General features: G+C 37.4%; 1 protein-coding gene across 12 annotated transcripts in view; it reads right to left on the minus strand.

The window, feature by feature from the left end:
- DLGAP2 (DLG associated protein 2) overlaps positions 1 to 15,417 on the minus strand; it is a 399,013-nt gene that overhangs the window by 18,971 nt on the left and 364,625 nt on the right. For all 12 annotated transcript variants that reach the window (XM_027640961.1, XM_027640973.1, XM_027640965.1 and 9 more), the window contains 2 exons: positions 4,916 to 5,001; positions 3,348 to 3,763 (listed from right to left, as the gene is read on the minus strand). In XM_027640961.1, coding sequence (XP_027496762.1) covers positions 3,348 to 3,763; positions 4,916 to 5,001 — 502 coding nt within the window. The remainder of the gene's footprint in view (positions 1 to 3,347; positions 3,764 to 4,915; positions 5,002 to 15,417) is intronic.

Below are 15,417 nucleotides of genomic sequence, written 5' to 3' on the forward strand. Positions count from 1 at the left end.
TCTATCTATCTATCTATCTATCTATCTATCTATCTATCTATCTATCTATCTATCTATCTCTCTCTCTCTCTCTCTCTCTATCTATCTGTGTTATATTAAACACTTAGAACACAAATAACTGTCCCCACAAACAATATATGAACTTTGCAGAGACTTCAAAATATAAGTCATGGCAACTGACCAAAGAAACAAATTCTATGAAAAGAAGGAGAGAGAAGTTATTTTTGCTGCAATGATTATTTTCTCTTTTTCTAAGACCTGATGAGTGAAGTTCTTAAAACAGCATTATAAGACAAAAGCTACAGTGAAAGAACAAATCAATACAGCAATCAGACAGCTCTCGGTGATCTTGGAGCTATTGTGTTAAAGCCAAAAATGAAATTGTTTTCTAAAATGCAGTTCTATTTTAACTCTTCCCGTGTTTAAAATGAAATAGAAGCGGTATCATAAGGACAGCCTTCTCCCATGAGATGCAAAGCTATATTTGGCCTTCAGGTACAATTAATATACCCAGGCCAAAAAGAAATTATTCAGCATTAAGAATGACAGTTTGAATGTGCAAACCTTGCTGTGAAGTGTTTTGGGAATAGTAGCTCCTGCTGGAAGATGGAAAACCATATTTATTTGCTTTTGGCTTGGCCATTTTTGTGTATTTTCTTCAAGGAACTGACAAACATTTAAAAAAATCAGATCTATTTCATGCTGGAATATCATTAAATTTAAGTTCTTGTGGATATATATCTTATAAGCTCCGTAGCTCAAACTGGGGATAAAAAATGTGCTAAAGACTCGACAGAAAAAAAATTATTCACACTGAATTTTTAAAATGCTGTGAAGCTCATTCTCTTGGTGAAATTAATTCTTTGAAAACTTCCTCTTACTTGATCTAAGCATTGGTAGGTGAAGGGATACCATTTCAAAGATAATGTAATTTGAAAATTATTTCAGGAAGGTCTCTTGAAATGAGTCACATAAAATGGAAAATTGGAACTTTGGGGTTTACTTTCGACAATCAGTTGAACACAAACTTCCATTTTGGATATGCTACATAGACCTATTCGATAATAACTTCTTTATTAGGGAGGCCAAAATGTTCCCCCAAATGCAAGTAATTAACCCATTTTGGTTAGTTTGATAAAAGGTTTTCAAAGGTCCATTTCAGTTGTGTTTTATCAATTCTCTATCAGGGAATTGCTCTTTTTCTTTTTTCTCCCCTCTTTTTTCTCCTACAGATTCCTCTACAGATGGGGAAACAAAATCCTGATATTACATTTTGTTTTCTGACTGAAATATTCCAAGTTAAAAGGGTGTCACTAACTCCAAATATTAATAAAAATTACTGAAGTCCATTTTGTCTTCATGTCCTTTGTACAATTTACAGAAAACTACTTCCCTGATTGCCAATTCACCATGCAACAAGGTGTTTCAGAGTATTTCTGGAGTCCAAGAGTATAACTTCACATAGTGGGAAGGAAGGTGGTTCTGCACCTGAGAACAGGTAGTCAGCTAAAGTCAGCTCCTCAAAGTTTTCCTCATGTAGTACTCAGTTTCATATTCCAAGGAATAACACTGCTAACTGCCGCTCTGTGTATCCCAGTGAGGAGAACTGATGTCAGTGTGCTTCCCCTGTTCATTTCATATGGCTGCAGATGTGACTAGGGCTGCGCACAAGGAAGAGCTTGCAGAGAGAAGAGATAGGAGAAGTCCAGCTGTTGCCTGCAGATGCCTCACTGGCATCCTAGGGAAAGAGAGGGGCTAATTGCCTGTGTGTTTCTCCCCTTTGCACTCTAAATAATTTTACTCTTTCCAAAGAGATCAAAATCTTGCTCTTTGAACTTCTGCTTCAGATCAGAAGCACTGATGTCCCTACATCAGTAACAGGTGATCTGGGAAGCAGGTGCTTAGGTATTCTTACAACATGGCATTGAAATGTCAGTATTCGGCAGTGCGAAAACTTGGAGAATTGAAAAATAGGACACGGTAAAATGTAGTGAGAAATAACTGTTATGAAAGAAGGCTTGGAAATTCTCATATGGGCTAATCAAATAAAAATATTTTATTATTTATACTTTGCAAACACTTAGGAGGGTATTAAAGTCTTCACAGTATCAATGCAAGGGGAAAATTCTCAGCTCAGCTCAGCTCTGCCATGATGGAAATAAGAACAAAACCCACAGTCCAGAAAGCACCAGAGGCTGAAGGAAGGAAAAACAGCCTTACACCCCACCCCTCGCCAAATCCTATGTTGTTACTTGGCAGACTTGGACACAATATAGTGTAGAAATATGACTGTAAAATAAAAAAAAAGATGATGTAAATACATAGATATTATTTATTTTGAAAAGGTCAGCACAAGAAATAAAATTTGGCCTTTTAGTCACTGTGTTGGCCTGTCTCAAGACTTGGGGGTAGATCATAACAAGAACTCATTGAGGGGGAAAGAAGGTGACCAGGAAAGAGTACGTGGAGGGAGGGCAGGGAAAGAGGATAGTAAGAAAACTTAATATGAACTAATTTGTGATCTGAGAAAAGCTCAGCTGAGACAATAATTCAGATTGTCAGGGATTGAAATATTTATAAAACTGAGCCTGAAGAACAAGGATAATTGACCTCAAAGGGAGTCACAGGGAGTTGGCTACTGAGTACTAGGACCACTTTGATATATTACTATCATTAGTGCTGGCTTGGATGTTGTTCCAAAATAGTCTACATTATTTTTCACTTTAACCCATCACTCCTTTCAAGGAGTCTACAGGACACGGGAGAATAATAATGATTCTTGACAAAATTATAATAAGAAAATACAACTGAATTTTCTAATAATGCATATGCCTGTGTAACTGCAGAAGTGCTTTAACTATTGTTCTTGCCTACTGCTTTCTGTTCTTCCAACAGGCTGAAGTGCCTGTTAAGGAATAGAAATATTTTTAAAAATGGCTATTCATTAATAAGAGTTAAAATTGCAGGTTTCAGGAAAAGGGTGAACCAATGTTCACATAGGACCACCCTGTGTGCTCTGGCAAAGGGTCAAGCACCGGAGCCATACAAGTGAGTGTAAAGGATGTGTCAGAGTTGGAGCTATGGATGGAGCTATTGCAGCATTTGAGCTGTATCTAATACCACACTTCGATCCTGCGCTTGACTCTAAAGTTGGGTCTTTAAATACTTCCACAAAACCTTACTCTGGGAAATGCTGTCTTGTGCAGTCAGTTGCAGGATAGTGTTATACCTTATGGTTCTGTACAGAGTCTTTGGTCCTACAGTATGAGTAAAGGAAAACCACAGCTCACAGCTTTATCCTAACATATTTCTTATTTTAGCAGACTTTATAAAAAAATTGTTCTTACTTTCTTCAGAAAGATCATTTTCTTCTGCTTCTCTTTCCATTTCTTTGCACCATCCTTCCATTCTCTTAGTTTCAGTATGTAGTAACTTCATAAACCAAGATCCATCCCGTCGACAAGGTGACATTCGACCAGTCTCTACTGTCTCAATGGCTGGCTCCAGCCAGGGTTCTGGTGGTGGAAGGTTTGTTGTGTCAACTGGGGTCCTATAATCTTCTCTGTAACTGAACAGTCCCTGTGTCCGTACAGTTCTCACTGCACTATACTGAGTGGGTGTACTGGGCTCTGAGTGCTGCTGGAATGACGAGCCAAACTGAAGTCCCTTGTCTTCCATGGTGATGTGTCCTGGAAAACCCTCCAGTTCCAGGTCAGCCTGGACAGCTGCTGTTACACTGTTTGAGCGCTTGAATCGTCCGTGCCTTGGTGAACAGGGAAGACAGAAAAGAGATTAAGACATATAGGTAACATATGTGATAATACAGAGGCATATCTCTGAAATAAGACAGTGAGTAGCAACAGAGAGGAAAAACAAAATGCGTAGTGGCGTCATTGATCTGAGCAAGGATACAAAGGAAAATAATTCAAATTATCTCTGGAAGTAAATATTGATTTATTCTCATACTACAAAATAACATGTATCATTAGTAAATGAACTGGAAATAACTAAGAGAACTAGAACTTCCTGATAGATGTCTGTAAAGTACATATATTAAAAAAATTTCAAATGTTAAGAATTTCAGTTAGATAAAATCTGAAAATCTGCTAACTTAGGACTTTTGAGAATCCTCTAATAAGAGAAAAATAGTAGCAGTAGGTTTAAGACTGTGGGTTGGGGTTTTTTTTGGCTTATAGGGTGCCCATTAAAGGTTGATTTTCTAGTCTCATATGACACCAAATAATGACATTTTAGAAAAGCTTTGTGTTAAAAAGTTAGAGAAGAAGAGATTATTTGTGAAATCTTTTCACATCTGAGCCTATTGTCTCAAATTACTTCTAGTCAATGACAGCAAAAGGCAATTAGCAACCAGATACTGTCTGACAGCTGCCGTGAAATGAGATAATGGTCTCAGTCCAGCACTTGACAAGCAGTGCCTACCAGGGATAACCTGTGGGTTAGTAGATAGGCCAGCATCTTTACAAAACTAGAGGACTGAACAAGTGTAAAAACTGATTCTAATTTAGGAAAAAGGTATCATGGATTACATCCTAACCGGTATATCTCCTTGTGTGGATGGGGAAAGCCTGGATCAGCATGAGGAGTCCTATTGAAGGAAGACTGTTCCAATATACAGCTCCTCGTATTTGTTCTGCCAATAATGAAATTATATTAAGCCACTACTTCAATTTAATACTTTCACTTCCTTCTTTCCAATTAAAAACTGGAAATTTAGCTAAATATGAAGCAACTGCTAAGTAATCTCTACAAATTTTACCAAATGACAAGCATGCATATAAATTTGGCTTTGTGAATTATTTAGGAGCAGCACTTGCCAGACGCTTGTTATTAACTCTGTTTACAAATGTGTGTTGTGTTATAAAATACTACAGATTTTTCTACATGCTTGAATTACCGTTTTTCATCTTCCACTTGTATTCCAACAGAGTGGTATTCCCGTAGGCCTCTGCTTTCAGTATCTGAGTCAGTTGCTGTTTCCACCTAATTCAACACAAAAGATATATCTGCAGAGTTAGCATTGACAACTTAGCACTATTTCTACACACACTCATTCAAAATTAATTATATATTTAATCTCTTACCGCTAAGAAACACCTAGCACAGTAAAATAAATGTAATAGGTATTCAGCCTGGTATCATTGCTTTGGTGCACTGTCTTATTAAAGCTTTGCACAAGTACTTCTGTTCTGCTATATAATTCCCTATTTCAAACCTAAGCAGATGCAATTACACAGTTTGGTGGAATCAGGAAGTAAGCTTGGTCTGGAAGAGCTGTTCTTAGAATGAGGAATCCACAGGACAGCCTCTTTTTATATTATTATAAACCAATCTCATTATACTCCTTGATTTACAAAATAAAATAAAATCTCAAGTAGCCCCATAAGCTTGCAAGTGATAAAAAGAAATGGTGCTATGAAATTTTATTGACAACTGTATTGGCAAATATAAAACCATTAAATGATGTAAGGGATACAGTAGAATGCCCAGTCTCACCTTCCTTAATAACATAGTCCTGAAAATGGTATATCAATCAAGTAATTTATGCACTTTTTATAGTACTCCCATCTGAAATATGCTTACCAAGATATATTCACAGTAGAATTTTCTTCATGACTGAGACCACATTCCTTTTGCAAGTTTCTGTGGGATTTTATATAACACTCACCAACACCACATCACCCCCAAGTCTTTGACACAGACAGAGTGAGTGCTGCAGTACGGAAATTATACTGAATCAAGGGACAGGCAGTGAAAAAAAAAAAAAAAGAACAGAATTGACTTTTCCTTTTAAATGATATTTTCATTGTTAAATAAAAAAACAATATCAGCAACCAGTTTTTCAATATGCACACTCCATGTGTGAATTCACACAAGAAAATTTTTCCTCTTGCAGCAGTCACAGGCACCTCTGGAAAGAGCTTGATGGTCTTTTCAGCTATCTCTCAGCCTCACAGTCCAAGTCTCACTAGGTTTCTGAAGGGATGTAGAGACAAGGAGGAATGAGGGTGGGAAGTGAGTGTACACGTGGACTATATTTCTTGAAGAAGCCAGTTGCTGGTAACTTCTCTTGCCATCTTTAAGCCATAGCTCCATGTACATTCACATGGATGGGAACACCAGACAGCAATTAGTACATGTTCGTATTTACCTGTGTGTGTCTTGGATATGTTCATGAAAACAGAAAGTGCAAGAACTCTCTAGCAAATGTTAATGGCATGCTTGAACTGTACAGCGTAGCATCAGGCACAGGTTTGCCAAAATCTCTGGCTATCAGTGGGGCAACTGTCAGGGAAAGACACATCTCCCAGTAATTCAATTTATTCTGCATAAGGTATAGGGGACAGCGCATGCTGTCATCTGTTTCCACCTTGGCAGCTGCATGGAAGCTGGCTATATTCACTTGGATGGGCAGTGCATTGAGAGAACTAAAATATCAGACTTGGTAAGAGTCTCCAGGACTTGGTGCTGTCAGTATAAAAAGAAAGATTCCTCTTGACGTTGGTAGTGAAAAAAAGCCTCAATGACAGAGGTAGCATCTTGGAGGATAAAAAGCAAAAAAAAACAACCAAAAAAACAGGCAAGTGGGTTTCCTAGTTAAGAGTCTTGCCTGCAACACAAGTGAGAACCTAAGCTGGTTGGAGGGTCACCCTCTCCTGCAAGAACATTGTTCTAAGTAGAACAGCCATAAAGTCAGGTTTCTTAGCACAAAAGGTATTTATCAGGAAAGACAGCCTTATTTATAGCACAGAAGAGCCCAAAAGAGCCTCAGATAACAAGTTCAGGTCTAAGTGAGGGACTAGGCACTTCCTTATATCCTTTCAGTGATATGAGGAAAGCTGCATAAAAAACACATTCATTAGAGAAGCAAGTTACACTTGAAGCTTTGACTACTGTGGTGAGAGCTAAAATATATGTGGACATGTTTTGAAGAGTGAAGTCAACTTATTCTCAAAGGGAGAGGGGATGACTGAGAGGGGACCTTATCGATGTATATCAGTATCTGAAGGGAGGATGTCAAAAGGATGGAGCCAGGCTCTTCTCAGTGTTGCCAAGCAATAGGACAAGAAGCAATGGGCAAAAACTGATGCACAGGAAGTTCCACCTGAATATGAGAAAGAACTTCTTGACTGTGTAGGTGATCACACACTGGAACAGATCGACCAGAGGGGTTGTAGAGTCTCCCTCACTGGGGATACCTCAAGAGCTATCTGGATGCAATCCTGTGCAATGTGTTCTAGGATGACCCTGCTTAAGCAGGGAGGTTGGATTAGATCACCCACTGTGGACCCTGCCAACCTGACCCATTTTGTGATTCTATGATGTGGTAGTGAATAAGAGTAGATAACACAAAATGCTTAGACTGTGGCTGTTGGGTGTGACGGTATGAGCGCTAGCAGAAAGATGATGTCTGAGGCGAAGAAACATTTTCTGGAGGAAGCCATTTGATGTTGAAACCATCTAGAGTGATTAAGAAGTCTAAACTGTTGCTAAGAGCTATGGGACTGGGGTTCATTCCCCAAAGCAGGCACTCAGTCTGAGTTTAAACACATAATTTAGGAATATACTGAGTCTAAACTACAAAAAATAATGCCATGAAAAGGCATGTCTTCAAATAGGGATTTCATCTCCTGTAAATAAGAAGACTGGAAGATCTTATTAATGTAGCAGATACCATGGCCTTCCAAGCCATACTGGATGCATCTTGTAACACTTGAGAAAAATCCAGAGAAGTTCCCTTGATCTCAGACAGAGTCACTATCAAGCACTTATTGGAGGAGGAGACCATATTTCTCTTTTACAGAACAGAAGGCATTTGGCAATTTGGAAATTGACATTATAGGGATGCTTAAGACTGTGATCTCAAAATGAAGATTTCTTCGTATGCTTAGAAAATGCAGTGGTTATTAAACTAGATGACAGTGATACAGGAAATCTGATCTCCTGAGCATTTCCAGTCTTGGTAGTGACTAGATAATATTAGGGGATTTCATTGCAGACTTAGGAGACATAGTACATCTGAATTGCTGTGGACCACAGTTAGGACTGTGTTGGACAACCAGCACGGCTTCACTAAGGGCAAGTCACATTTGAAAAATTTGGTGGCCTTCTACAGCAGGGTTACAGCAGTGGTGGATGAGGGAATGGTGACTAATGTAATCTACCTGGACTGGTGGAAAACACTTGATACTGTCTCACAAAACATCTTTGTATCTCAAGTGGAAAGACATGGATTTGATGGGTGGACTCACTAAATAAGAAATTGGCTGGATGGTTGCACTCATAGGGTGTAGCTCAATGTCTGTGTGGAGAAACCAGGTGTCAGGTGGAGACCACCATGTAAGAAGTGGTGGGTGTCCCTCAGGTGTCTGTAGTGGGACTAGTATTATTTAACATCTTTGACAGTGATATGGACAGTGGGATTGAGTGAACCCTAGGCAAGTTTGCTGATGACAACAAGTTGTTGGGTGCAGCCGACACACTGGAGGGAAGGAATGCCATCCAGACAGACTTGGACAGGCTTGATGCAACCTCATGAGGTTCAACAAGGCTAAGGGCAATCCTGACAATGGATACAGTATCAGTGAGTGTATTGAGAGCAGCCCTGAGGAGAAGGACTTGGGGGTATTGTTGGCTGAAAAACTGAATGTGAACTGGCAAAGTGTGCTTGTAGTCCAGAAGGCCAATGGCATCCTGGGCTGCATCAAAAGAAACTCTTATGAGACTCCACCTGGAGTGCTGTGCCCAGCTCTGGGGACCCCAACAGAAGGACAGTGACCTGTTGGAGCTAGTTCAGAGAAGGCCATGAAGATGCTCAGAGGGCTGGAACACCTCTCCTATGAAGACAGGGTGAAAGAGTTGGGGCTGTTCAGCCTAGAGAAGAGATGACTCCAGGGACACCAAAGAGCAGGGTTTATCAGGGCCTCCTGCTTGCTCATGGCTCAACATGGAAAGACAGGCATTGTGTGCCAATTCTGACCTGAGACAAAGCCAGACAGATGAAGCCAAGCTGACATATCCACACATGTCAGTCTTTGCTTTCAGTTCCTTCTAAAGCACTGCACTTCCTTCATAGAGCGATATCCTTAGGATGACCATTTCTACATACTAGGCTCCTTGGGACCTACTGAGTCCTGGGGGATGAGGTGGAGGCCAGATTTCTGAACACAGAAATAGATTAAGGAAGGTCAACAGTATCATACTCACAAGGCTAACATATGGCTAGCAACACTCTGGAGGTGAGAAATGGCCAATTGACAGAGAATAGACTTGTGGTTTGCACAAGGATGTCTGAGCAGCTCAGACATAGTGCTGTTGGAAACACAATGGTCTAAAGACATAAATAAGGAAAGGTCTCTATGGAGAACATCAATTTGTCCAACTGATGTTGTTGGAACAAAGCAGGTAGACCTGCAACACAATTTCTTCTTCTGCATTGCATATCAAAAGTATATCTGTTTTTGCCAGCTACATCGTTTGGGTTAGTAGTAAATAACCGGTCTTCTTTTGAACTCTGCTTTTGATGTGTGGAGGTAGATTTACCTTTTATATTTTGGATGGGCTGGTATCTCTCCTTTGATGCAACACATTGAGAAAAAAATCTTTTTCATCTATATGATTTCGAGTGTTTTCTTGCTGGCATTTCACCTAGAGATATAATCCTGAATAATTTACTCAATATGCAATTGACATCTAGAATTCAGAGGTATAAATGAAATAATATGCTCTAAAATTTTATTAAAAAAAAAATTATCAGAAAAATGGTGGCCCAGGTATCAAAATAAAAATTATATTATTTACCTCTAAATACAAACCCTTGCCAAACTATCCTTCCCTCCAGCTTGCCAGAACTGACACTAACTAAATGACCTGATGATTGCCTTGATATTTTAATGCTTTCATTTTCTCACTGCGCCTTGTAACAGCAGGTGAATGCCAATTTTTGTGTGTGCATGTGTGTGTGTGCAATCTAGGATTGCAAATATTGTAACAACCAACAAAATGGAAAATGGAAGCAAATGCCAACAAAAGTAAAAGCGGGAAATAAGACAATAATTTGCAGTCATAAAGAAAAAAATGAACAAATAAATTACATTTCTGAATGACAGACATTATAAAGACTCCTGCTAGAAAACAGCAGGAAACTCTTTAATCAGATTGGCCAGCCTAGATTCAAATGAGCAGAGGAGAAAAAGTAATACATGTGGTTTTATTGTGTGGCTCTTGAAACTCAAGTAAGTCTTAATAAATCTGTTGTTATTCTCCTTGATTCATTTTTTTTTAATACTTCCATGGGTTCTAAAAGCCTTAATATTTGCAAATGGGCCCAATCTCAGCAAAGCTAAATAATGTGAAAAATTATATCTCTATGTGATTATGACGGAGTCTTCCACAGAAGAGGAAAGAAAAAAAATAGCCAGTCACTGACAAAAGCAGAAGAAATTAGTAGATCTAATACAGCACATCATCTTCCTCTCTCATTGCAAACGAAGAGCTAAAGTTCTTTAAAGATCAGCATTTTTTCCCATGAAAAATATTGTCTTATGGGGTTATGTCCACAAGGCTTATAATATTAATATCATATGTAATGGAGCATTTTGAGATGATTTCTTTTATCGATGATCCTTGTAGGTCCCTTCCAACTCAAGATATTCTATGATTCCATGATTCTATGTCTTACCTTTCACAAAGACATAACACTCCCCTCCATGTCCTTTTCTGCCAATACAAGGAGCAGACAATACTATTAATCCTCTGTGATCAGTCACTGCTGTCTGATCTAGCTCTAAATTTGAAAATTACCTATTAGATACTGGCACTGCCTTGGTAATAAATGATCTACAAGTAAATTATACAAACACAAAATTATTTGAATAAATTCAAATCACTATTGCAAATAACTTTCTTGTTATAATCAATCTTAGTTTGTTCATAGGCACTCATTCTAGAAAAGGATGCATGAACTAAATTATTCCTTCAAAGCATTTACTATGCTTTTTTAGCTGATAACTTTCATTATTTAAAACCAACCTTTATTTCTGTATTATAGCATTATTCTGCTGTTAAACACAAGCACTTAAACATGGACACTGCAACATAATATTACAGTGTCTTAAAAATTCCAGTCTAAGATTCCATACACACTGTCTCTAAGAGAGACTTGAAGTTAATATATTCAATGCATAAGAAAACAGATTTTAACCTGGTGACTTTCACTTATCTCTCATAAACATTAGTAGTAAGAGTCCTTCAGGCCACACTATCTCTCCCTATGCGACTTCAGTGCCCTCAATGGGTTTTCACTGATGTAACCAATTTATTCTATTATTAGGATTTAATAAACAATCTCTGATGATGTACAGGAAGGGAAATAATTCACCCTTCCTCTCTTGCATAGGCTTCTCAGTGATAACAAGAGTAAAAAAGGGTAGAAAACACTATATTTGACATTAGATCAAGTACATGTAATTGTGAATTCAGAAAACCATTCTTAGGTAGAGGGAAATCTCATTTGTATGCAGTGACTTCAAAGTAGGGAAAATACTTCAAATAAAACTACAGTACTCACAGCTACTGCTTTCCTTACATGATGGAATACCAAAAAGGTATACTCTTTCAAAATGATTTTTAGAAATCCACTAAAATAAACCTACACTTTCACGCTTGAGAGATATTTTTGTGCCTCACCACAGAGCTCGATTTTGCTGCTCCACTACTTCCCAACAGAACATCTGGACTACTCAAATACATGGCATGGCACAGCAAATGCTAATTACCACAAGAATATCATACAACAGGTTGAAAACTTTTTTGCAAACAATACATGCCAGAGTTTAGAAGTGGGATGCATGTCAAACTAAAATGAGAGTGTAGCAAGAAATTAATGCACAGAGTAGAGGTTGCTCATAACTTTTTTAGTGCAATTAATGCTAAGTAGCAAATCGCTCTGAACCAAAAAATATTCACTGACTTCTCCAGGCCAAGGACTTCACACATTCTCTCACAAAAACACAATCTGACAGTCATTTTAGGAGGACAATGAACAACACTTCTAAAACTTTGGATCATTTATGATCCAAAGACCAGTGTAATCAATGAGAATATTTCTTTTGATGGATATGTGTACACTGAAGTAGAGCACTGACAAGGATGTTATAACCTAAACAGTACAAAGAAAATGTATATGCTCATCTGAGTACCTGTGCCATGGGGGTAAAAAATGCTCTGTGTTAAAGGGAAATTCCAGTTTGAGACTAAAGAATATTGGGAACAAAGTTTTTACCATTTGACATGAATAATGTTACTAAATATATATATAAATATTATCCAGAAGATCTCCTTTTGGCACAAAACAATTCAGCAGGCCAATTATTGCACTAATCCTCCTGGATACAGCCTTTGATTTATAAGAATGATTTGTTTAATGTAGATTCTGGAGATTATAAAAAAAACACTAGGTATTTTGAAGTGTCATTTCCTGATGATAAATGAAGATGACAGAGTCCATTCTCTACACTGCAATTAGTGCTTGTCTCCAAAAATACCACCATGAATCAGCCTTCACACCTAGAACATTCATTTCCATCTCATTCATTTCTGGGGTTTCTGTTCATTTTGAGAAGCCTTGATGTCTTTTAAATAGAGAAGAAACCGTATGTTTCAGAAGACTGATAGAAGAATGTACATTTTGAAATACTTGAAATAAATAAGGAACAATTTCTCGACGTGTTTTCTCATATATTTCACATTCCAAATGCTATTAATATGAAATGGTTTATAACTAGAGCAGATTTTGAATGTTAATCATTAGCATATATATCAGGGTGGGCAAAAGAGTAAGGAAAATTCTGGAAAATATCTTAGCAACAACTTCATTCTAACATAGAGGTTATTTTACTCTTGATGATCTCTACTTTCCATTTTAATTCAAATACTTTGATTAGTCTTTTGCTGTCATGACAGAAGACAGATATGAAGTTTATTGCTACTAATGTTACGAGAGTTTTATTCTTTATATGTATATATATTCTTAATATTGTTGACTAAATTTTTAATCTCAAAATCAGTATTTTGTAATTCATTTGAACTTAGAAATCAACATTTTTTTCCCAGTGCCTACTGACATGTCTGACAATATTCCTTTTGATTTAAATATGGTAATGAAAAAACAAAACCAAAACAAAAAAAATCCCCGAAGCCCACCAGCTGGAAAAGCTTTGTTTCTGAAGCTTTATTTTTATCTCAAAATTCCCATCTGGAATACCGTAAGATGGGCTACTGTATTTGTGCTGTTCTCTGTCTCTGCAGACAGGGTGCTACTGATCTTCATACTAAGTCCAGCGCTTCCCGAGGAGCATGAGCTCTCTGTGCATGTGAATACCAATCCTACTGGCACATGCCTAGGTATGCCAGGACTTTCTAAAGGGACTTCTATTCACTACATGCACACTACACAAACCATATATACCAAAGACATGGGAGCCCTAGGCTGGGTCCATAGGATTTCCACACGCAGCAGCCTCGCTGGTCACTCTGTATCTTTGTGCCTCTCTGCTCCTGTATGAAGCTCCGCTGGCAAGCATTCCCACATCAACGTGTTAAAGGAATGGAACATTAAGAAACGCACAAATTAACCATCCTGATAGCAAATTAATTAATGCAAATAAATGCAAATTCAATGCATTACCCTGGCATGGAAAGCTAATGAGAAAACAAGTTATTTAGTCAATCAAGGAAATATGCAAATAAAAAACATCCTTTTCCAAGGTACTTTGATGCAGAAGACTAAAAGAAATCAAATACTTCAAATGTATTTTGAGTGCCTAAATTTCTATTTGTGTAGTTTGCAATAAGAATGTTCTATGCTGTGTTTTCATTCCATACAAACCTGGCAATAGTAATATAACAAAATGCATTTCCTATTTAAAAATACTGCAGAAATGTATTTTTTTCACTAATGTGAAGTTTGAAACTTACTGCTGAAAAAAATCCTAAACAACTAGAATGTGTTCTCAGGCTACTGTTGCAAATATAATCTTATCTAATGCCAAATGGTACAACCAAGCAGCTTGTACTTCTCAAAAGATAACAAATAGCTTGTCCTTCTAAGACTTGCTGTTGCAAACAGTATTTGTCTTTTTCCATGTGTGCACCTGAGGACCACTATTACAGGCCAAGCATCAGATGACAAGTTGCTATGGAAGATCTGCTGCCTTCCTGCAAATCATTGCACAGGTGTTTTTGTGGATTATAAGAACATATTATTAAACACAACACATATAAAGAAGGGTCAGAGACCAGTGAAAAGTACTGGTCATCACCTGCAGTAATAAACAAGATCAAGTGATGTAATCAAAGTTCCAGAATTAATTTCTGGAATATCAGGAGTGACCAAATCAAGACACCAACACTGATAAATATAATTGTGCACAGCTGTTGTTAAGAAGGGATATTTAGGTACTATTTGTTTCTGAAAAGTAAGCTTCAGGTTAGGGGCTAAAAGGTAGCAAAGATTACTTGCTGCTCCTTTGAGCTTTTCCATGTTATCTCTAAGCCCCTTCTCTGAACAATTTGGGATACACTACTTACTTTGTAAAACATTTGAAAAGTATCCATCTGAATATTTTACCATTGTTGTTATATTACATTCTACCCTTCTGCATCTGAAAAATCAGAAGGAAATGCTTTTATGCCAAGAAATGGACAAACAGGTTGCTGTCAAAGCTGATTCCTTCCCATTAGTCTAATACATAATGGAACAGCAAAATTACACCACACTAAAATGTTAACCTTAAGTTCCATCAGTAGCTGTTACATGCTTAACCCAAACAGTTCTCTCTAACTATATAGTGAAATTAATGGAAATGGAATTATTACTTTTTAAAGAAAATAATATACTTCCATGTAAATTCTTGTATATTTCCAATACACAGTCACTTGCTGGGCTTTTTTTACATGAGTTATTACCTTCTCATGATCTATGTTACTGTTGCTACAATACCTATAGCTATAACAAAATAAATTGCATTTCCTCTATAGCCGATCTAGCAAAAGTAGATATTTTTAACACAGAAGTGAACCCCAGTGATATAAAGGGAAATATTCATCAAAACAGAAGCCTAAATTTTCCTCTACTTCTGTCTCAAAGGACTTTACATTCTTTGCAAGTTCAACTTTCTGATTTTTATTACTACTTGGTATATTCTAGAGATTTAAACAAATGACCATTGCCAGCTATCTAGTACTTTCCATTTAGCAGAAGAAATAGTAATCAAAATTTGCATTTGGAATTGTCTGAGCTTTCCACAGTCTGACACGTTTTTTCAGGTGAAATAAATCTTGTGGGTTTTGATGGACAAATGGAAGAATGCTTTAAGACTGTGTTTATTAATGTAATTT

This window comes from Corapipo altera, unplaced genomic scaffold, assembly GCF_003945725.1.
Source record: "Corapipo altera isolate COAL_440 unplaced genomic scaffold, ASM394572v1 46, whole genome shotgun sequence".
NCBI classification, from domain to species: domain Eukaryota; kingdom Metazoa; phylum Chordata; class Aves; order Passeriformes; family Pipridae; genus Corapipo; species Corapipo altera.